Source organism: Oncorhynchus gorbuscha, linkage group LG13, assembly GCF_021184085.1.
Source record: "Oncorhynchus gorbuscha isolate QuinsamMale2020 ecotype Even-year linkage group LG13, OgorEven_v1.0, whole genome shotgun sequence".
Classification (NCBI taxonomy): Eukaryota; Metazoa; Chordata; class Actinopteri; order Salmoniformes; family Salmonidae; genus Oncorhynchus; species Oncorhynchus gorbuscha.
The window spans coordinates 32,717,622-32,738,879 of record NC_060185.1 but is presented as its reverse complement, the minus strand read 5'-3'; the positions used below and the strand labels follow the sequence as shown (position 1 = coordinate 32,738,879).

The 21,258-nt window shown below is 46.0% G+C and overlaps 2 protein-coding genes across 3 annotated transcripts in view; one reads left to right on the top strand and one right to left on the bottom strand.

Annotated features, from left to right (window-relative positions):
• Positions 1-1,365, top strand: part of LOC123992730 (multidrug and toxin extrusion protein 1-like) — a 44,629-nt gene extending 43,264 nt beyond the window's left edge. Inside the window, exon 17 of the mRNA XM_046294190.1 lies at positions 71-1,365. Within this exon, the coding sequence (XP_046150146.1) occupies positions 71-373 (303 nt within the window). The 3' untranslated portion in view covers positions 374-1,365. The remainder of the gene's footprint in view (positions 1-70) is intronic.
• On the bottom strand, positions 1,167-21,019 carry LOC123992731 (multidrug and toxin extrusion protein 1-like). Of its 2 annotated transcripts, none has more exons than XM_046294191.1 (17): positions 20,777-21,019; positions 20,309-20,410; positions 19,982-20,050; positions 19,319-19,467; positions 19,024-19,066; positions 11,134-11,178; positions 10,946-11,043; positions 10,716-10,813; positions 4,691-4,804; positions 4,380-4,447; positions 3,986-4,094; positions 3,779-3,854; positions 3,397-3,466; positions 2,473-2,605; positions 2,113-2,207; positions 1,975-2,017; positions 1,167-1,829 (listed from the first exon to the last, which is right to left on the bottom strand). In XM_046294191.1, exons 1-17 carry the CDS (start codon positions 20,933-20,935, stop codon positions 1,585-1,587), a joined length of 1,716 nt encoding a protein of 571 aa, XP_046150147.1. In that variant the 5' UTR covers positions 20,936-21,019; the 3' UTR covers positions 1,167-1,584. The 2 variants fall into 2 exon arrangements, with proteins under 2 accessions (XP_046150147.1, XP_046150148.1); XM_046294192.1 differs by having other exon boundaries at positions 10,716-10,756.
• Between the last annotated feature and the right edge of the window lie 239 nt (positions 21,020-21,258).

Genomic DNA, 21,258 nt, shown 5'->3' with positions numbered 1-21,258 from the left:
TATATTATTTATACTATACTCTCGCGAATAACATTGTTCTAACCCAGATTGTGCCTGCTTCCACACCCAGACAGTGAATGGATACATTTCAGTGAGTACTGAGGGCCAGGAAGACCTCAGGGGAAGCAATGGGACCCCAGAGGTGAAGAGGGAGGATGGGAGCCCCAGTGGACTGCTCTCCACCACCCAGCTGGTCCTGAGGAGAGGTCTCACTGTACTGGCTGCCATTGTCATCCTGGCTGTGGGGACCAGTGTACACCTTCTCCTGCCTCTACCAATCAGCTCATGGAGCAATCTGAGTGTAGACTGGAGCAACACTACTTTTACCACTACCTCCCCCCCTGAACTCACCCCGTCAACAGTTCTCATCTAGGAGACATACCTGGGGGACAAACAGACCCTGTAACAAGACAATAGAGGTGCTGTCATAGACATGTTGTGTCAGTGAATCTGTTATATCACCAATTATTACACCTGAAACAGCCATTTTCTTCAATCTAGAGCCATAGTCATTTTGCCTAATTCTGTGTAAAACAAAACATTTTTTAAAGTATATTTTTCTGCATAGGTTATCTAAGCATACCTGTTCAATTGTAATTTTAATTAATGATGCACATTTAGTAATTGCTTGCTTTTCTAAAAAAATGGGTTCCAAAAGGGTTCTGCGGCTGTCCCCCTAGGATAACCCAGGGTTCTACCTGGAACCAAAAAGGGTTCTACCTGGAACCAAAAATGGCAAAAAGGGTTATCCTAGGCGCACAGCCGCAGAACCTCTTTGGAACCCATTTTTCTTAGATCCCCAACCTCATAACTAAACTCTATCTAGCTGGCTAGCTAAAGCCAACTTGAAGAAGGAATCAATAGGCTACACAGTTTGATTAAATTAATTTACAAACATACCATTCTGCCCATCACTGGCAGCTAGAATCAAATCAAATGCTGTGTATGTCACTCTACACTCTCTCTCTCATCCTGCACTGATGATATTGCACACACTAGAGTTTCTAGCTTCCTGCCTAAGTATATCTTTCCTCTGTGCACCTTGGAAGGAAACACTTATGAGGAAGAATGATGGGGGTATTGGTTCAGTCGGTGTGCCCCCACCGCAAAATACCGCTGACAGATCTTGTTATAAATAATTAGGATAAAACGTTGGCTTAAAAAAATTAAGTAGTTCATTTACATGTTTTATTATAAGGGGGTATGTGCCTTTGGGCCCCCTATGGGTAGGACACCACTGTTTTTGGAATTAATTAATAGAATGGAATACAAACATTTTGGATGGTACAGTGTGAGTCTGTCTTACTTTTTGGTTTGCACTATATTATTACCATGAGAAAACATTAGGTTCGATTGGTTTGTGTAATCAGCTCAGACAATGTGATACAATTTCATTCAGATGAGAAATGAAAAGATCCAGAATATATAATCCGTTGGCTCCTCACAGACCAACAGTACTGGAACAATTTGGCACCATAGTTTGGCCAGCTCCTATCCAGTCCTATCTTCTCTGTATCATTGCTTAGGTGGTCCTCTGACCACTCTGGTTGAGTGGAGCTATCTCTGGAACTCACTCTGTGTTCTTCAAGTGAGGTTGGTGAGCAGTAGGTTGATGATGATTCCCAGGGCCAGGATGAAGAGCATGACACACAGAGCCAGGCCCCTCCGCATAACCAGGGCCCTGTGGGCCAGAAGGGCCTCCACCTTGCTAAGGGCCACCCTGTCCCCAACCTCACCGTCAGCCTCAGCCCCATCCTCAGCCAGGGCATTTCTGTCTGTGTGGCCCTCACAGGGAGCTATATCATTTGATTGGGCCTCTGGGGCCATGTCTGTCACACAGAAACACACCTATTAGACAGAGCATTGATTCTTCCATAAACAATAATACAATTATACATTTGTAAATCCATGTAAAGAGATATGATGATGAATGAGTAAAGTGAAGGGTCAATGATTCAACTGAGACTTTCTTACCCATGTCTGTAGAGTTCCCCTGTACCTCAGCTCTGATCTGGGCCTGTAAACAACCCAACACATCACCATGAATATCCTCTCCAAGGCATTTGCATGAAATGAAATAAAGACTTGAGTGTTGTGCCTTTGTTCCCTCACCTCTACAGTGGCTTTCTTCCAGTTCATTCTGGATAGATAGACGATGAGGAAGGAGGACTGTAGGAACACACAGGTAAACAGACCGGTCCACAGGCCTGGGGGTGGAGACAAAGCATAACGGTAACAGTCAAAGAAGTGAAGACACCTGAAGGAAGCCGTAGGGAGATTGGCACCAGTTTGTCTTTGCTTTAGCCAACTTGTCACCTTGCCACACAAACCAACAATGTAATGTTGTTAAATTACGAAACAGTCAGGCGCCCAGGTGCAATACGGGAGCAATCAAAAGACTGAAAAAGGAATGAAATATTACTCCATAAATTCAAAGCACAAAATGTGAAACACATTTATAGATGTTCTTACCTATGATTCCTAGTTTGGCAGCAAACATCAGGGACACTCCAATAGGAAAGCCAACCCCATAGTAACCCAGGATGTTGCATATCGCCCCAACCTTCTGCTTACCTGCACCCCTTATAATACTACCTGAGGCAGCCTGGGGAACCAGGAGAAACAGAGACCCAGTTACTGTTGTACTACAAACATACAGTGCCTTCGGAAAGTATTCAGACCCCTTGATGTTACAGCCTTGTTTTAAAATGTATCAAATAAAATCCTCATCAAGCTACATATAATACCCCATAATCACAAAGCGAAAAACTGATTTTTTGACATAACCTGGCACCATAACCTTTGACAAAACCTGGCACCATCTCTAAGATGAAGCATGGTGGTGGCAGAATCATGCTGTGGGGATGGTTTTTAGTGGCAGGGACTGGGAGACTAGTCAGGATTGAGGGAAAGATGAACAGAGCAAATTACAGAGAGATCTTTAATGAAAACCTACTCCAGAGTGCTCAGGACCTGAAACTGGGGTGAGGTTCATCTTCAACAGGACAATGACCTTAAGCACACAGCCAAGACAATGCAAGTCTCTGAATGTCCTTGAGTGGCCCAGCCAGAGCCCAGACTTGAACCCAATAGAACATCTCTTGAGAGACCTGAAAATAGCTGTGCAGTGACGCTCCTCATCCAACCTGATAGAGCTTGAGAGGATCTGCAGAGAAGAATGGGAGAAACTCCACAAATACAGTTGTGCCAAGCTTGGGGGGAAATAATGTAATACATTTTAGAATAAGGCTGTAATGTAACATATGCGGAAGAAGTCTTTCCTTAATGCACTGCACCTGTTATAATAGTACCTTTGATATTATAAAGAGTGGATCTGTGATGTGATGAGTAAAGGGAGCTATAAGTTGTGATACAGTAGCAGCATTGACTCCTTACCGATATTGCATCTAACAGAAGAAAAGGGGCGTAGAAAGCCATAACTTGAGCAACCCTCTCTCTGATCTGCCTGTTGGTAGAAATTCAGGGGGAAGAAATACATTCAGTTATGTAAATCAATGACAGAGGCATCTCACCCTAGTTAAAGTGTGAAGGAATATGTAAGCAAAGTTCATGACTGTGTACTTCTGTGTTACAGTGAGTGACTTAGCTATGTCATAAAAAAAGGTCATCGATGTTCACGCTCATACACAGATACATTACAACACACCAGGGTTGGATTAAAACACAACAAACTGCAAAGTCATGGCGATGAACAACAGTTCCCAAAGCCACAGAAGCAAATCTGTAGTGGTAAATTACCACAGACTACATTACTCACTCATCATATGTAAAGACATAGGAGATTTTGTCCTTCAGTATCCCAACAAGTACCGACAAGCACACAGAAACTGACCCTGGACAGAGACAAAAGGTCATCCATAGACTGAACACATTTCTTCAGTGAAACGTATCATTTAGTTATCGTATTAATGCTTTATTTTCTCTTGTCAATCTTTGAAATATTATTTGAGGTCTACACACGTACCAGCACAGAACATGGCCAGCTTGGCAGACAGCTTGGCCTGCTCTGTATCTCCAGCCCCCAGAGCATTGCCCACCCTCACACTGCCTGCCACACTGAACCCTAGAGGGAACTGACAACACAGACATGCATGCACACACACGCGCACACACATACGCACGCACGCACGCACGCACACACACACACACACACACACACACACACACACACACACACACACACACACACACACACACACACACACACACACACACACACACACACACACACACACACACACACACACACACACACACACACACACATGGCTTACTCTCTATGTGACTAGTGTAAAATATGGTATGATGGATGAACATTTGCCAAAAAGTTTTTTTTAAAGTCTTAACTATATATTTACCATGTAGCAAATGTTTGCCAGTTCATAGACGACTGATTGTGCTCCAAGCTCCACCTCACTTATCAGACCTGCCATTGAGAGGTAGTGAGACAGGATATCAAACCAAAGCAGAAACACTGTAACATCTACAGTGTGTAATGTGTAGAAATACCCACAAGCAAACAGTAAAATCTAGAACGCCATTTCACATAAAACAAATAACAATAGAGAGACATTCAATGACATTCATAGACTTCAATGCAAAACAACCAGATAGCTAAATAACTAAATAACCAGGCACCAAATAGACCTGCTTCCATCTGTTGCCGTACCTGCTAGAAAACCTCCAATCTCGTAGGTCCACCACTCCACACACAGCATGATCATGCTAGGAATAGCCAGGTGGACGTATGTGTCCCAGTCTTCCAGGCACTCCCAAGACCAGCCTACAAGGAACACAAGGCTCAGACACTGGGAACCTCACTGAAAGGTTAATGCTCATGTTCTCACAGAAGGTGTTTGGGTCTGAACCAAAACCATGCTGTGTTAATGCATTAGGAAGCCAAAAACAGCACACTTGGTTTGACAATGCACTGCCGTCCCTCAATAAATGCATATCACAGTTTTTTCCAACTGCTTACACACCAAATCTTTTCATGTCACACGATTTTTGAAACCTCTCACTCAAAGTGCAAAACTACACACTAAATATCCAAAAACCATAAGTTATTTCTCAGCCTTTGACTCAGTTGTCAATTGCATAAAACACTTTTTTCAAAACACTACCCACAATTCTCTACCTAAAACGCAAAAATCTAACAGGAAGTGACTTGCTTTCCTTTTCCAAACACAACCAATCAAAATGCTACACTTACTCACCAGGTCACACACACACACTTGTGCAAACACTAATAGCTTAACTGATCACTAACCAATCACTGCTTTACTGTAGTATAGGCCTATAAATAGGTCAAAGGTCAGACTGTCTGTTTTGAACAATGGATGCCAACAATGGACAGAGAGCAAGAGGAGTAGGAGGGAGAGGAAGAGGAAGAAGAGGACTAGGGCAAAGAAGAGAAGGAAGGAGAGCCATCTCTGATGAGATTAGGGCAACACTTGTTGATCATGTGATCAACCACGGTTTGACCAATTTGAGTCGATTTACAGTGGCGTCCATAACTCGAACCTTCAGAAATGAGAACAGGTATGCAACTATCTAATGACTATTTTAGCATTACAGTAATGTACTGTAAAATACGTATGACTGCATAGTAATGCATAAACATTCGTAACTCTAAGCCATCCATTTACTGCACTGCATTGAATGAATAAGGTTGGTTATCATGCTGTACTACATTTTTTTGTACATTGTTTACAGTTCCTATGCTGAACACATACTGTGCTTTTGAATTCTGTACAGAGTGGAAAGGCAAAGACATCATGGAGGACGAGGACGCTTGTTTACAGATGTACAAGAGACTGCAATTATAAATATGGTTTTGGCCAACAATGCAATTAGGATTCGAGAGATAAGAGAGCATATCTTGAATAATGACACCATATTTAACAACATCAATGCTGTAAGCCTGTCACACCATACAACGCAGCCTCCAACAGCACAGAGTGACGATGAAACAACTTTACAAGGTGCCATTTGAGAGAAACTCTGACAGAGTCAAGAATATGCGACATGACTTTGTAGAGGTATGTATGCAACACTATTTCCAGTACTTCAGACATACCATATTTACTAATCTGTATATCCTTTTGTCTGTTACAAAGAGTATTGGAGCTGGATGCCCATGTATTTCGCCATGAATATATTTATGTGGATGAGGTTGGCTTCAACCTCACCAAAACCAGGCGCCGGGGAGGAAATGTAATAGGACAGAGGGCAATTCCCAATGTCCCTGGACAGCGTGGGGGTAATATAACTATGTGTGCCTCCATCACTCAAAACGGGGTCCTCCATTACAATGTCACACTGGGTCCGTACAACACCGGCCATATGCTCACTTTTCTGGATGCAATTTACACAATGCTTGTGTCATGTTTTGTCTTATATTGTCTTGTCATTATGCTTTCCCTTCTGTTCGTTTCCCCCTGCTGGTCTTATTAGGTTCGTTCCCTTTTTCTAACCCTCTCTCTCTCCCTCCCTCTCTCTCCTCTCTCTATCGTTCCGTTCCTGCTCCCAGCTGTTCCTCATTCCCCTACTCACTCATTTAGTCTTTCCACACCTGTTCCCTATCTTGTCCTCTGATTAGAGTCCCTATTTCTCCCCTTGTTTTCCGTTTCTGTCCTGTCGGATCCTTGTATATTGTTCGCCGTGCTGTGTCTTGTTTCCCTCAGATGCTGCGTGTGAGCAGGTGTCTGAGTCTGCTACGGTCGGTGCCTTCCCGAGGCAACCTACAGTTTATGGTCGAGTCTCCAGTCTGTCCTCGTCACTACGAGTGGAATTAGTTTTTATGTTTTGTTTTCTGCTCTGATTTGTCTAGGAGTATTGCCTATTTCCTTTACTGGAATAAAGACTCTGTTTTCGCCAAGTCGCTTTTGGGTCCTCATTCACCTGCATAACAGAAGGATCCGACCAAGAATGGACCCAGCGACTATGGATTCTCTCTACTCTACTCTCGAGTTCCAGGGAGCGATGCTCGGCAGACACGAGCAGGAATTGTCTGCTGCTCGGCATGCCGTTGAGACCCTGGCCGCTCAGGTCTCCGACCTCTCAGGACAGTATCAGAGTCTTCGTCTCGTGCCACCAGCTACTTCTGGGTCTTCCGAGCCTCCGGAACCTAGGGTTAATAACCCACCATGTTATTCTGGGCAGCCCACTGAGTGCCGCTCCTTTCTCACCCAGTGTGATATAGTGTTCTCTCTCAACCCAACACATACTCAAGAGAGAGCTCGGATTGCCTACGTCATATCACTCCTTACTGGTCGGGCTCGGCAGTGGGGCACAGCTATCTGGGAGGCAAGCGCTGAGTGTACTAACAATTATCTGAACTTTAAAGAGGAGATGATAAGGGTTTTTGATCGTTCAGTTTTTGGGAAAGAAGCTTCCTGGTCCCTGTCTTCCCTATGTCAAGGTAATCGATCCATAACGGATTACTCTATAGAGTTTCGCACTCTTGCTGCCTCCAGTAACTGGAACGAGCAGGCGTTGCTCGCTCGTTTTCTGGAGGGACTCCACGCTAAGGTTAAGGATGAGATTCTCTCTCGGGAGGTTCCATCCAGCGTGGATTCTTTGATTGAACTCGCTATTCGCATTGAACGACGGGTAGATCTTCGTCACCGAGCTCATAGAAGAGAGCTCGCGTTAACTGTGTCTCCCTCTCTCCGACACTACCATCTTTCCCCACTGACTCAGGTGTTGAGCCCATGCAGCTGGGGGTATTCGCATTTCGACTAAGGAGAGGGAACGGAGAATCACCAACCGCCTCTGTCTCTATTGCGGTTCCGCTGGTCATTTTGTCATTTCATGTCCAGTTAAAGGCCAGAGCTCATCAGTAAGCGGAGGGCGACTGATAAGCGCTACTAGACGGTCCTCTCCGTCAAGTACCTGTACTACCTTACCGGTCCATCTACGCTGGACCGGATCGGCAGCTTCCTGCAGTGCATTAATAGACTCTGGGGCGGAGGGCTGTTTTATGGACGAAGCCTGGGCTCGGGAACATGACATTCCTCTCAGACAGTTAGGGAGCCCACGGTCATGTTTGCCTTGGATGGTAGTCCTCTCCCCAGTATATTATGTGAAACACTACCTTTAACCCTCACTGTATCTGGTAACCATAGTGAGACCATTTCTTTTTTGATTTTTTGTTCACCTTTTACACCTGTTGTTTTGGGTCATCCCTGGCTTGTGTGTCATAATCCTGCTTTTGATTGGTCTAGTAATTCTATCCTTTCCTGGAACGTTTCTTGTCATGTGAAGTGTTTAATGTCTGCTATTTCTCCTGTTTGTTCTGCTCCCTCTTCACAGGAGGAACCTGGTGATTTGACAGGAGTGCCGGAGGAATATCATGGTCTGCGCACGGTCTTCAGTCGGTCCAGAACCAACTCCCTTCCTCCTCACCGGTCGTATGATTGTTGTTCTGATCTCCTCAAGAAGCGTTTTGCATCCGCTCCTATCCTTGTTGCACCTGACGTCACTAAACAGTTTATTGTCGAGGTTGACGCGTCGGGGGTGGGCGTGGGAGCCATTCTGTCCCAGCGCTCCGATACTGACGATGGGGTCCACCCTTGCGCGTATTTTTCTCATCGCCTGTCACCGTCGGAACGTAACTATGATGTGGCTAACCGTGAACTGCTCGCCATCCGTTTAGCCCTAGGCAAATGGCGACAGTGGTTGGAGGGGGCGACCGTTCCTTTGTCGTTTGGACTGACCAAAGGAACCTTGAGTACATCCGTTCTGCCAAACGACTGAATGCGCGTCATGCTCGTTGGGCGTTGTTTTTCGCTCATTTCGAGTTCATTATTTCTTATTGCCCGGGTACTAAGAACACCAAGCCTCATGCTTTATCCCGTCTCTTTAGTTCTTCTGTGGCTTCTACTGTTCCCGAGGGGATCCTTCCTGTTGGGCGTGTTGTCGGGTTGACTGTCTGGGGAATTGAGAGACAGGTTAAGCAAGCACTCACGCACACTGCGTCGCCGCGCGCTTGTCCTAGTAACCTTCTTTTCGTTCCTGTTTCTACTCGTCTGGCTGTTCTTCAGTGGGCTCACTCTGCCAAGTTAGCTGGCCATCCCGGCGTTCGAGGTACTCTTGCTTCTATTCGCCAGCGCTTTTGGTGGCCTACTCAGGAGCGTGACACGCGCCGTTTCGTGGCTGCGTGTTCGGACTGCGCGCAGAATAAGTCTGGTAATTTTTTTCTGCTTCTGCTCCTGGTCTTGCTGGGTCTCAGTCTGTTCCCTGCCACCGCATCTCTCCTGTTCTTGTTCCTGCCCTTGCTGTGTCTCAGTCTGTCCCTAGTTGTTACTCTCCTGGCCTGTTTGGTCCTGTTTGCTCTAAAGCTTTCAGTTCTCTACCCGTGTCTCATTTTTTTTTTTTTTTTTTTTTTTTTTGAGTAGTACCCTAGTTTCCCTTTTTATCGTTTTCCGTTACGGTCCTGAGGAGAGGAGTTGGGTTCTTTCTCGGGACGTGCTGGACCGTTTGTGATCTATGATTTCCTCCGTTGCCGCCAGTGTTCCTCCTCGAGAGCGCCAGGAGGCGCTCGGTGAGTGGGGGGGTACTGTCATGTTTTGTTTTATATTGTCTTGTCATTATGCTTTCCCTTCTGTTCGTTTCCCCCTGCTGGTCTTATTAGGTTCGTTCCCTTTTTCTATCCCTCTCTCCCTCCCTCTCTCTCCTCTCTCTATCGTTCCGTTCCTGCTCCCAGCTGTTCCTCATTCCCCTACTCACTCATTTAGTCTTTCCACACCTGTTCCCTATCTTGTCCTCTGATTAGAGTCCCTATTTCTCCCCTTGTTTTCCGTTTCTGTCCTGTCGGATCCTTGTATATTGTTCGCCGTGCTGTGTCTTGTTTCCCTCAGATGCTGCGTGTGAGCAGGTGTCTGAGTCTGCTACGGTCGGTGCCTTCCCGAGGCAACCTACAGTTTATGGTCGAGTCTCCAGTCTGTCCTCGTCACTACGAGTGGAATTAGTTTTTTATGTTTTGTTTTCTGCTCTGATTTGTCTAGGAGTATTGCCTATTTCCTTTACTGGAATAAAGACTCTCCAAGTCGCTTTTGGGTCCTCATTCACCTGCATAACAGCTTGTCCCTGATCCAGATCAGGAGCCTGCTAGATTTGTGGTTTTATGGGACAATGTTAGTTTTCACCGGGCTGTTCTGGCCCAAAACTGGTTTGCCACCCATCCACAATTTGTAGTTTTGTACCTACCCCCATACTCACCTTTTCTAAATCCCATAGAGGAATTCTTCTCAGCCTGGCGCTGGAACGTGTATGATCGCCAACCCTATGCCCGCATGCCGCTTCTCCAGGTAATGGAGGACGCATGTGGGGACATAGAGGTTGCCTCTGTCCAAGGTTGGATACACCATGCTAGGAGATACTTCCCTCCATGTTTGACAAGAGAAAACGTATCTTGTGATGTGGACATAGTATAGTATTGTAGCCAGACCCAGGCCGGAGAAGAGATGGGGCGTAGCTTAGCACCCCCCCCCTACCAATTCCTGGACTGTTTTGGGAATTGTGTGTAGAGTTTTGAAAAAATGAGACAGTTTTGAAAACGTGTGTAAGCAGTTGGAAAAAACTGTAATAAATGCATATTATGCATCACTTTGTACATTCAAGTCACAGACAGTTCAAAGAGTTTGTGGATTTGGTGGTATAAGATCTACTTTAGTGTAATCATGTCTCACCTGCCCAGGTGGCCTTGTGTAGTCCCTTCCATATGATGTAGCTATAGAGCATAACAGCAAGAGAGAGCTGAGAGATGGTGTTGGCCCACGCAGACCCACTGTCACCCGAAAACAATCCACAACATACATTACATCCTATAGCCTTCAATGCTAACAATTACCATCCCATCCTATAGCCCTCAATGGTAATGGGGTTGAGAGAATAATCACTGTTTGGGGATGACACTCACGCTACACCCAGGCCCAGAACATAGAGGAAGATGTAGTTGATGAGGGCATTCAGTAGGTTAGCCACCACACCTGTGATGACCTGCGGCCATATGATTCCCTGAAGGACAATGAAGTCTCATTCAGATCAAATGGTCAGGTGATTATTCTCTTTGCAGGGCAACTGACTGAGGTCTAGGTTAGCTCTAACCTGATTCTGTAGATATCTGGCCTCCAGCTGGTAAATAAAAGTGGCCTGTTAAAAAATGTATGATGAACATGTTTCAGTAAGTTATTGACATGATAAATTCATTATTATCTTAATTGCAGTGGTGGAAAAAGTATCAAATTGTCACACTTGAGTAAAAGTAAAGCTACCTTAATAGAAAATTACTCAAGTAAAAGTGAAAGTCACCCAGTAAAATATTACTTGAGTAAAAGTCTAAAAGTATTTGGTTTTAAATATACTTCAGTATCAAAAGTAAATAAATATTTTGAAATAGCTTATATTACGCAAACCAGAAGGCACAATATTTTTAGTTTATGTAATTTACAGATTTTATTTATTTAATGTTTTTATTTAACCTTTATTTAACCAGGCAGGCAAGTTGAGAACAAGTTCTCATTTACAATTGTGACCTGGCCAAGATAAAGCAAAGCAGTTTGACACATACAACAACACAGAGTTACACATGGAGTAAAACAAACATACAGTCAATAATACAGTAGAAAAATAAGTCTATATGCAATTTGAGCAAATGAGGTGAGATAAGGTAGAGGAAATAAAGGGCATGTTGGCGAAGTAAATACAATATAGCAAGTAAAACACTGGAATGGTAGATTTGTAGTGGAAGAATGTGCAAAGTAGAAATGGAAATAATGGGGTGCAAGGAAGCTAAATAAATAAATACAGTAGGGGAAGAGGTAGTTGTTTGGGCTAAATTATAGATGGGCTATGTACAGGTGCAGTAATCTGTGAGCTGCTCTGACAGCTGGTGCTTAAAGCTAGTGAGGGAGATAAGTGTTTCCAGTTTCAGAGATTTTTGTAGTTCGTTCCAGTTATTGGCAGCAGAGAACTGGAAGGAGAGGCGGCCAAAGTAGGAATTGGTTTTGGGGGTGACCAGAGAGATATACCTGCTGGAGCGCGTGCTACAGGTGGGTGCTGCTATGGTGACCAGCGAGCTGAGATAAGGGGGGACTTTACCTAGCAGGGTCTTGTAGATGACCTGGAGCCAGTGGGTTTGGCGACGAGTATGAAGCGAGGGCCAGCCAACGAGTACAGGTCTCAATGGTGGGTAGTATATGGGGCTTTGGTAACAAAACGGAATGCATTGTGATAGACTGCATCCAATTTATTGAATAGGGTATTGGAGGCTATTTTGTAAATAACATCGCCGAAGTCGAGGATTGGTAGGATGGTCAGTTTTACAAGGGTATGTTTGGCAGCATGAATGAAGGATGCTTTCTTGCGAAATAGGAAGCCAATTCTAGATTTAACTTTGGATTGGAGATGTTTGATGTGAGTCTGGAAGGAGAGTTTACAGTCTAACCAGGCACCTAGGTATTCTAAGTCAGAACCTCCCAGAGTAGTAATGCTGGACGGGCGGGCAGGTGCAGGCATTTAGTTTTACTTGTATTTAAGAGCAGTTGGAGGCCACGGAAGGAGAGTTGTATAGCATTAAAGCTCGTCTGGAGGGTTGATAACACAGTGTCCAAAGAAGGGCCAGAAGTATACAGAATGGTGTCGTCTGCAAATAGGTGGATCAGAGACTCACCAGCAGCAAGAAGGACATCATTGATGTATACAGAGAAGAGAGTCAGCCCAAGAATGGAACCCTGTGGCACCCCCATAGAGACTGCCAGAGGCCCGGACAACAGGCCCTCCGATTTGACACACTGAACTCTATCAGAGAAGTAGCTGGTGAACCAGGCGAGGCAATCATTTGAGAAACCAAGGCTATCGAGTCTGCCGATGAGGATGTGGTGATTGACAGAGTCGAAAGCCTTGGCCAAGTCAATGAATACGGCTGCACAGTATTGTTTCTTATCGATGGCGGTTAAGATATCGTTTAGGACCTTGAGCGTGGCTGAGGTGCACCCATGACCAGCTCTGAAACCAGATTGCATAGCGGAGAAGGTGCGGTGGGATTCGAAATGGTCGGTAATCTGTTTGTTGACTTGGCTTTCGAAGACCTTAGAAAGGCAGGGTAGGATAGATATAGGTCTGTAGCAGTTTGGGTCTAGAGTGTCTCCCCCTTTGAAGAGGGGGATGACCGCAGCTGCTTTGAATCTTTGGGTGTCATGTTTTGTCATTTATTATCATGTCTTGTCCCTGTGCTTCCCATTCTATTCGTTTCCCTCTGCTGGTCTTATTAGGTTCTTTCCCTCTTTCTATCCCTCTCTCTCCCCCTCCCTCTCTCACTCTCTCGCTCTCTCTTCTCTCTATCGTTCCGTTCCTGCTCTCAGCTGTTCCTATTCCCCTAATCATCATTTAGTCTTCCCACACCTGTTCCCGATCCTTTTCCCTGATTAGAGTCCCTATTTCTCTCCTTGTTTCCCGTACCTGCCCTGTCGGATCCTCATCTATATTCACCGTGCTGTGTCTATGTTTTGCCCTGTCGTGTCGTGTTTCCCTCAGATGCTGCGTGGTGAGCAGGTGTCTGAGTCTGCTAGGTTCTAGTGCCTTCCCGGGGCAACCTGCAGTTCTCGATCAAGTATCCAGTCTGTTCTCGTCTTTACGAGTAGTATTATGCTTTTTGTTTTGTAAAGTTTATTACTGGATTAAATACTCTGTTTTCGCCAAGTCGCTTTTGGGTCCTCATTCACCTGCATGACAGAAGGATCCGACCGAGGAATGGACCCAGCGACTACAGACGCTCGTAACACTGCCGTCGAGATCCAAGGAGCCATGCTCGGCAGACACGAGCAGGAATTGTCTGCTGCTCGCCATGCCGTGGAGAGCCTGGCCGCTCAGGTTTCCGACCTCTCTGGACAGTTCCAGAGTCTTCGTCTCGTGCCACCTGTTACTTCCTGGCCTGCCGAGCCTCCAGAACCTAGGGTTAATAACCCACCTTGCTACTCCGGGCAGCCCACTGAGTGCCGCTCCTTTCTCACCCAGTGTGAGATTGTGTTCTCTCTCCAACCCAACACATACTCTAGAGAGAGCTCGGGTTGCTTACGTCATTTCACTCCTTACTGGCCGGGCCCGAGAGTGGGGCACAGCTATCTGGGAGGCAAGGGCTGATTGTTCTAACAATTACCAGAACTTTAAAGAGGAGAGGATTCGGGTTTTTGACCGTTCAGTTTTTGGTGGGGAGGCTTCTAGGGTCCTGGCTTCCCTATGCCAAGGTGATCGATCCATAACGGATTACTCTATAGAGTTTCGTACTCTTGCTGCCTCTAGTGACTGGAACGAGCCGGCGCTGCTCGCTCGTTTTCTGGAGGGACTCCACACAGTGGTCAAAGATGAGATTCTCTCTCGGGAGGTTCCTTCCAGTGTGGACTCTTTGATTGCTCTCGCCATCCGCATAGAACGACGGGTAGATCTTCGTCACCAGGCTCGTGGAAGAGAGCTCGCATCAACGGTGTTTCCCTGCTCCGCATCGCAACCATCTCCCTCCTCTGGCTCTGAGACTGAGCCCATGCAGCTGGGAGGGATTCGCATCTCGACTAAGGAGAGGGAACGGAGGATCACCAACCGCCTGTGCCTCTATTGCGGATTTGATGGACATTTTGTTAATTCATGTCCAGTAAGAGGCCAGAGCCCATCAGTAAGCGGAGGGCTACTGGTGAGCGCTACTACTCAGGTCTCTTCATCTAGATCTTGTACTACTATGTCGGTCCATCTACGCTGGACCGGTTCGGGTGCTACATGCAGTGCCTTGATTGACTCTGGGGCTGAGGGTTGTTTCATGGACGAAGCATGGGTTCGGAAACATAACATTCCTTTCAGACAGTTAGACAAGCCTACGCCCATGTTTGCCTTAGATGGTAGTCATCTTCCCAGTATCAGATTTGAGACACTACCTTTAACTCTCACAGTATCTGGTAACCACAGTGAGACTATTTCTTTTTTGATTTTTCGTTCACCTTTCACACCTGTTGTTTTGGGTCATCCCTGGCTAGTATGTCATAATCCTTCTATTAATTGGTCTTGTAATTCTATCCTATCCTGGAACGTATCTTGTCATGTGAAGTGCTTAATGTCTGCCATCCCTCCCATTTCTTCTGTCCCCACTTCTCAGGAGGAACCTGGCGATTTGACAGGAGTGCCGGAGGAATATCATGATCTGCGCACGGTCTTCAGTCGGTCCCGAGCCAACTCCCTTCCTCCTCACCGGTCGTATGATTGTAGTATTGATCTCCTTCCGGGGACCACTCCTCCTCGGGGTAGACTATACTCTCTGTCGGCTCCCGAACGTAAGGCTCTCGAGGATTATTTATCTGTGTCTCTTGACGCCGGTACCATAGTGCCTTCTTCCTCTCCGGCCGGGGCGGGGTTTTTTTTTGTTAAGAAGAAGGACGGTACTCTGCGCCCCTGCGTGGATTATCGAGGGCTGAATGACATAACGGTTAAGAATCGTTATCCGCTTCCCCTTATGTCATCAGCCTTCGAGATTCTGCAGGGAGCCAGGTGCTTTACTAAGTTGGACCTTCGTAACGCTTACCATCTCGTGCGCATCAGAGAGGGGGACGAGTGGAAAACGGCGTTTAACACTCCGTTAGGGCATTTTGAGTACCGGGTTCTGCCGTTTGGTCTCGCCAATGCGCCAGCTGTTTTTCAGGCATTAGTTAATGATGTTCTGAGAGACATGCTGAACATCTTTGTTTTTGTCTATCTTGACGATATCCTGATTTTTTCACCGTCACTCGAGATTCATGTTCAGCACGTTCGACGTGTTCTACAGCGCCTTTTAGAGAATTGTCTCTACGTAAAGGCTGAGAAGTGCTCTTTTCATGTCTCCTCCGTTACTTTTCTCGGTTCCGTTATTTCCGCTGAAGGCATTCAGATGGATTCCGCTAAGGTCCAAGCTGTCAGTGATTGGCCCGTTCCAAGGTCACGTGTCGAGTTGCAGCGCTTTTTAGGTTTCGCTAATTTCTATCGGCGTTTCATTCGTAATTTCGGTCAAGTTGCTGCCCCTCTCACAGCTCTTACTTCTGTCAAGACGTGTTTTAAGTGGTCCGGTTCCGCCCAGGAGCTTTTGATCTTCTAAAAGAACGTTTTACGTCCGCTCCTATCCTCGTTACTCCTGACGTCACTAGACAATTCATTGTCGAGGTTGACGCTTCAGAGGTAGGCGTGGGAGCCATTCTATCCCAGCGCTTCCAGTCTGACGATAAGGTTCATCCTTGCGCTTATTTTTCTCATCGCCTGTCGCCATCTGAGCGCAACTATGATGTGGGTAACCGTGAACTGCTCGCCATCCGCTTAGCCCTAGGCGAATGGCGACAGTGGTTGGAGGGGGCGACCGTTCCTTTTGTCGTTTGGACAGACCATAAGAACCTTGAGTACATCCGTTCTGCCAAACGACTTAATGCCCGTCAAGCTCGTTGGGCGTTGTTTTTCGCTCGTTTCGAGTTTGTGATTTCTTACCGTCCGGGTAGCAAGAACACCAAGCCTGATGCCTTATCCCGTCTGTTTAGTTCTTCTGTGGCTTCTACTGATCCCGAGGGGATTCTTCCTTATGGGCGTGTTGTCGGGTTGACAGTCTGGGAATTGAAAGACAGGTTAAGCAAGCACTCACGCACACTGCGTCGCCGCGCGCTTGTCCTAGTAACCTCCTTTTCGTTCCTGTTTCCACTCGTCTGGCTGTTCTTCAGTGGGCTCACTCTGCCAAGTTAGCTGGTCATCCCGGTGTTCGAGGCACTCTTGCGTCTATTCGCCAGCGATTTTGGTGGCCGACTCAGGAGCGTGACACGCGCCGTTTCGGGCTGCTTGTTCGGACTGCGCGCAGACTAAGTCGGGTAACTCTCCTCCTGCCGGTCGTCTCAGACCGCTCCCCATTCCTTCTCGACCATGGTCTCACATCGCCCTAGACTTCATTACCGGTCTGCCTTTGTCTGCGGGGAAGACTGTGATTCTTACGGTTGTCGATAGGTTCTCTAAGGCGGCACATTTCATTCCCCTCGCTAAACTTCCTTCCGCTAAGGAGACGGCACAAATCATTATCGAGAATGTGTTCAGAATTCATGGCCTCCCGTTAGACGCCGTTTCAGACAGAGGCCCGCAATTCACGTCACAGTTTTGGAGGGAGTTCTGTCGTTTGATTGGTGCGTCCGTCAGTCTCTCTTCCGGGTTTCATCCCCAGTCTAACGGTCAAGCAGAGAGGGCCAATCAGACGATTGGTCGCATACTACGCAGCCTTTCTTTCAGAAACCCTGCGTCTTGGGCAGAACAGCTCCCCTGGGCAGAATACGCTCACAACTCGCTTCCTTCGTCTGCTACCGGGTTATCTCCGTTTCAGAGTAGTCTGGGTTACCAGCCTCCTCTATTCTCTTCCCAGCTTGCCGAGTCCAGCGTTCCCTCCGCTCAAGCGTTTGTCCAACGTTGTGAGCGCACCTGGAGGAGGGTGAGGTCTGCACTTTGCCGCTACAGGGCACAGACTGTGAGAGCCGCCAATAAACGCAGGATTAAGAGTCCTAGGTATTGTTGCGGCCAGAGAGTGTGGCTTTCCACTCGCAACCTTCCTCTTACGACAGCTTCTCGTAAGTTGACTCCGCGGTTCATTGGTCCGTTCCGTGTCTCCCAGGTCGTCAATCCTGTCGCTGTGCGACTGCTTCTTCCGCGACATCTTCGTCGCGTCCATCCTGTCTTCCATGTCTCCTGTGTTAAGCCCTTTCTTCGCACCCCCGTTCGTCTTCCCTCCCCCCCCCCGTCCTTGTCGAGAGCGCACCTATTTACAAGGTACATAAGATCATGGACATGCGTTCTCGGGACGGGGTCACCAATACTTAGTGGATTGGGAGGGTTACGGTCCTGAGGAGAGGAGTTGGGTTCCGTCTCGGGACGTGCTGGACCGTTCACTCATTGATGATTTCCTCCGTTGCCGCCAGGATTCCTCCTCGAGTGCGCCAGGAGGCGCTCGGTGAGTGGGGGGTACTGTCATGTTTTGTCATTTATTATCATGTCTTGTCCCTGTGCTTCCCATTCTATTCGTTTCCCTCTGCTGGTCTTATTAGGTTCTTTCCCTCTTTCTATCCCTCTCTCTCCCCCTCCCTCTCTCACTCTCTCGCTCTCTCTTCTCTCTATCGTTCCGTTCCTGCTCCCAGCTGTTCCTATTCCCCTAATCATCATTTAGTCTTCCCACACCTGTTCCCGATCCTTTTCCCTGATTAGAGTCCCTATTTCTCTCCTTGTTTCCCGTACCTGCCCTGTCGGATCCTCATCTATATTCACCGTGCTGTGTCTATGTTTTGCCCTGTCGTGTCGTGTTTCCCTCAGATGCTGCGTGGTGAGCAGGTGTCTGAGTCTGCTAGGTTCTAGTGCCTTCCCGGGGGCAACCTGCAGTTCTCGATCAAGTCTCCAGTCTGTTCTCGTCTTTACGAGTAGTATTATGCTTTTTGTTTTGTAAAGTTTATTACTGGATTAAATACTCTGTTTTCGCCAAGTCGCTTTTGGGTCCTCATTCACCTGCATGACATTGGGGATCTCAGATGACACAAAAGAGAGGTTGAACAGGCTAGTAATAGGGGTTGCAACATTTTCGGCAGATAGTTTTAGAAAGAAAGGGTCCAGATTACCGGGGGGCACACTGCAACACTAAGAAATTATTTACAAATTAAGCATTTGTGTTTCGTGATTCTGCCAGATCAGCGGCAGTAGGGATGACCAGGGATGTTCTCTTGATAAGTACGTGAATTTGACCATTTTCCTGACCTGTTAAGCCTTAGTGTAGCAAGTACTTTTTCGTGTCAGGGAAAATGTATGGAGTAAAAAGTACATTATTTACTTTAGGAAGTAAAAGTTGTCAAAAATAGTAATAGTAAAGTAACGTACAGATACCCCAAAAACTACTTAAGTAGTACTTTAAAGTATTTTTTATTTTACACTACTGCTTAATCGACTGTGTTCACGTGTGTCTGGGTAGATAGATGTACTCACTGGGAGTGCTGGCATAAAAATCTTCACATAGATCTGAGACAACCTAAAGTGACATAAGAGAGCTCTATCAGAATGATCCAAAACAGTAATCACATTCTACAAACCAATCTCTACATGTCACTTGTGAATCACAGAAAACAGACACATTCACAGACATAGCCTGTGTCCCAAATATCATTCTATTCCCTATGGGCCCTGGTCAAAAGTACCGCACTATGTAAGGAATAGGGTGCCATTTTAGATGTCTATTAGATCTGGGGTAACTGTGTGCAGTGACTGGAAGAGTCTGACCTACCTGGCGACCTCTGGGCTCTGTTTGACAGCCAGGAGGATGGGTTCTGTGTTGATGAGAATAGCCCAGCATGGGAAACAGGCCAGAAGTTGAATGAGGATGGCTCTCTGTAGAATGACCCCAACTTTCAGGAGGTTGCGGCTCCCAAAGGTCTGCAGGGAGAAATAATCAAGTTAATTTTTGAGTGGAATGGCAGGATACTGTAGCTATGGTCCAGGGTGCTACATCAATCAATCAAATGTATTCATAAAGCCCTCTTACATCAGCCAATGTCACAAAGTGCTGTACAGAAACCCAGCCTAAAACCCCAAACAGGAATCAATGCAGATGTAGAAGCAAGTTGGCTAGGAAAAACTCCCTAGAAAGGCAGGAACCTAGGAAGAAACCTAGAGAGGAACCAGGCTCTGAGGGGTGGCCAGTCCTCTTCTGGCTGTGCCGGGTCGAGATTATAACAGTACATGGCCAAGATGTTCAAACGTTCATAGATGACCAACAGGGTCAAATAATAATCCCAGTGGTGATTACATGCAGTTTACTGATATTGAGCAATAACAAGCAGTAGTGTAGGACCCCCTGGACCAGAGCTATGACGACGATGCTATTGGTAACATTTTTGGGACAGTGGTCTGTGTTAGGAGGAGGAAACAGACTAGGTTTCATACCTACCTGAGATATGAGTGTGTCACACGCTGATGATAAACCAGACCCAATGGAGATACCTGTAACATTAATCACCTGGAAGACCAGAACAGAGATTTTGAGAAATGTTGAAATTGGTTGAAACTGTAAATTTCATAGTGTGCTGCAATTTCAACAGTTATGCAATATTACCACAGCTAGGTACCAGTCTGTTTGTGCCATCATGTTTAGCATGACACGAAGTGGCAGAAGTCACATTATGGCACAAACATACTGGTACCCAGTATAATATTACCCACAATTGTTGTAATAAAAAAGTGATTTAAACTCATCAAAAAGTCAATCAATACTTACAGCTATGGCGAGAGCCACCCCTGCCAGTTCTGTCTTCCCCAAATGACCACAGAAAACTGTACTGATGAAACTCACTAAAAAGACCATGAGCTGAGCCATAACCTGGTGCCGATACAACCACAACAGTTGATAAATCAGTTGATGTAGTTGTGTATACTATCAGGAATCTGTGTAGTGAATAGGCCTAACACTGAAGTGTTGTACATGCATCAAATGTATGGTTTGAGGTCATTCAAAGTAATTCAGGTTGAACAGGCAAGGTGATAGATGAAGCGATGAAAAAACATCTATAGTGTGCCAGATGCCAGTAATCTATAATTAGCCAGTGTGCCAGTGGCCTTTAAGTGAATTCAATATTATATAAGAAACACTGCTAAATAACAATAGTAATTGAATCTAGAAATGTACTGTTTCATATAACTCTGAATTAATTGTGGACACGTAAAATGTAATGAAGATGTTTCTTACCACAGGCCCAGCCAATGTTGATAATTCAATCATTTCTTTTTTGAAGTCAACAGGAATCAACCTGCGAATACATCTCAAACAGTTCCCAAATATTGTCAATGAATATGAAGAGCTTTCATTCCCATTCGTCCTACTCTCCACATTTACATTAGTATCCATTTCTAAAGACTGTCACTCAGAAAAGACTGTATGGTCAAGTAAGAACAAGGTGGTATTCTAGCTACCAGCTGCCAGAGTGAGACTTCCGATCTGATGACGGACTATGTCACTTCCTATCTCTGATTTAGCTGTACATAAGCAATCTCAACTAGCATTGTTAAACATGACTGCCAAACCACTGATGGACAAAGTTCACAGTGTTTTGTCAATTCTGCAACTGCACCAGATGATGGAGCTCTTTCCTTTCTCAGAGGCCGTGTTCTCTGAGGCCGTTTTCTTAGTAGCTGATAAATGAGTGAGCAGAGTGGCACGTCTACTAATAA

What these genes read in the sequence shown, in the direction of transcription:
- LOC123992731 (XM_046294191.1), bottom strand. Translation starts at nt 20,935, where the DNA reads ATGGATACTAATGTAAATGTGGAGAGTAGGACGAATGGGAATGAAAGC. An exon ending in CAGAGCCCAGAGGTCGCCAG is followed by an intron (nt 19,067 to 19,318) that starts GTAGGTCAGACT and finishes ATGTCACTTTAG; the next exon opens with GTTGTCTCAGATCTATGTGA. An exon ending in TATGTCTTTACATATGATGA is followed by an intron (nt 3,467 to 3,778) that starts GTGAGTAATGTA and finishes TTCTACCAACAG; the next exon opens with GCAGATCAGAGAGAGGGTTG.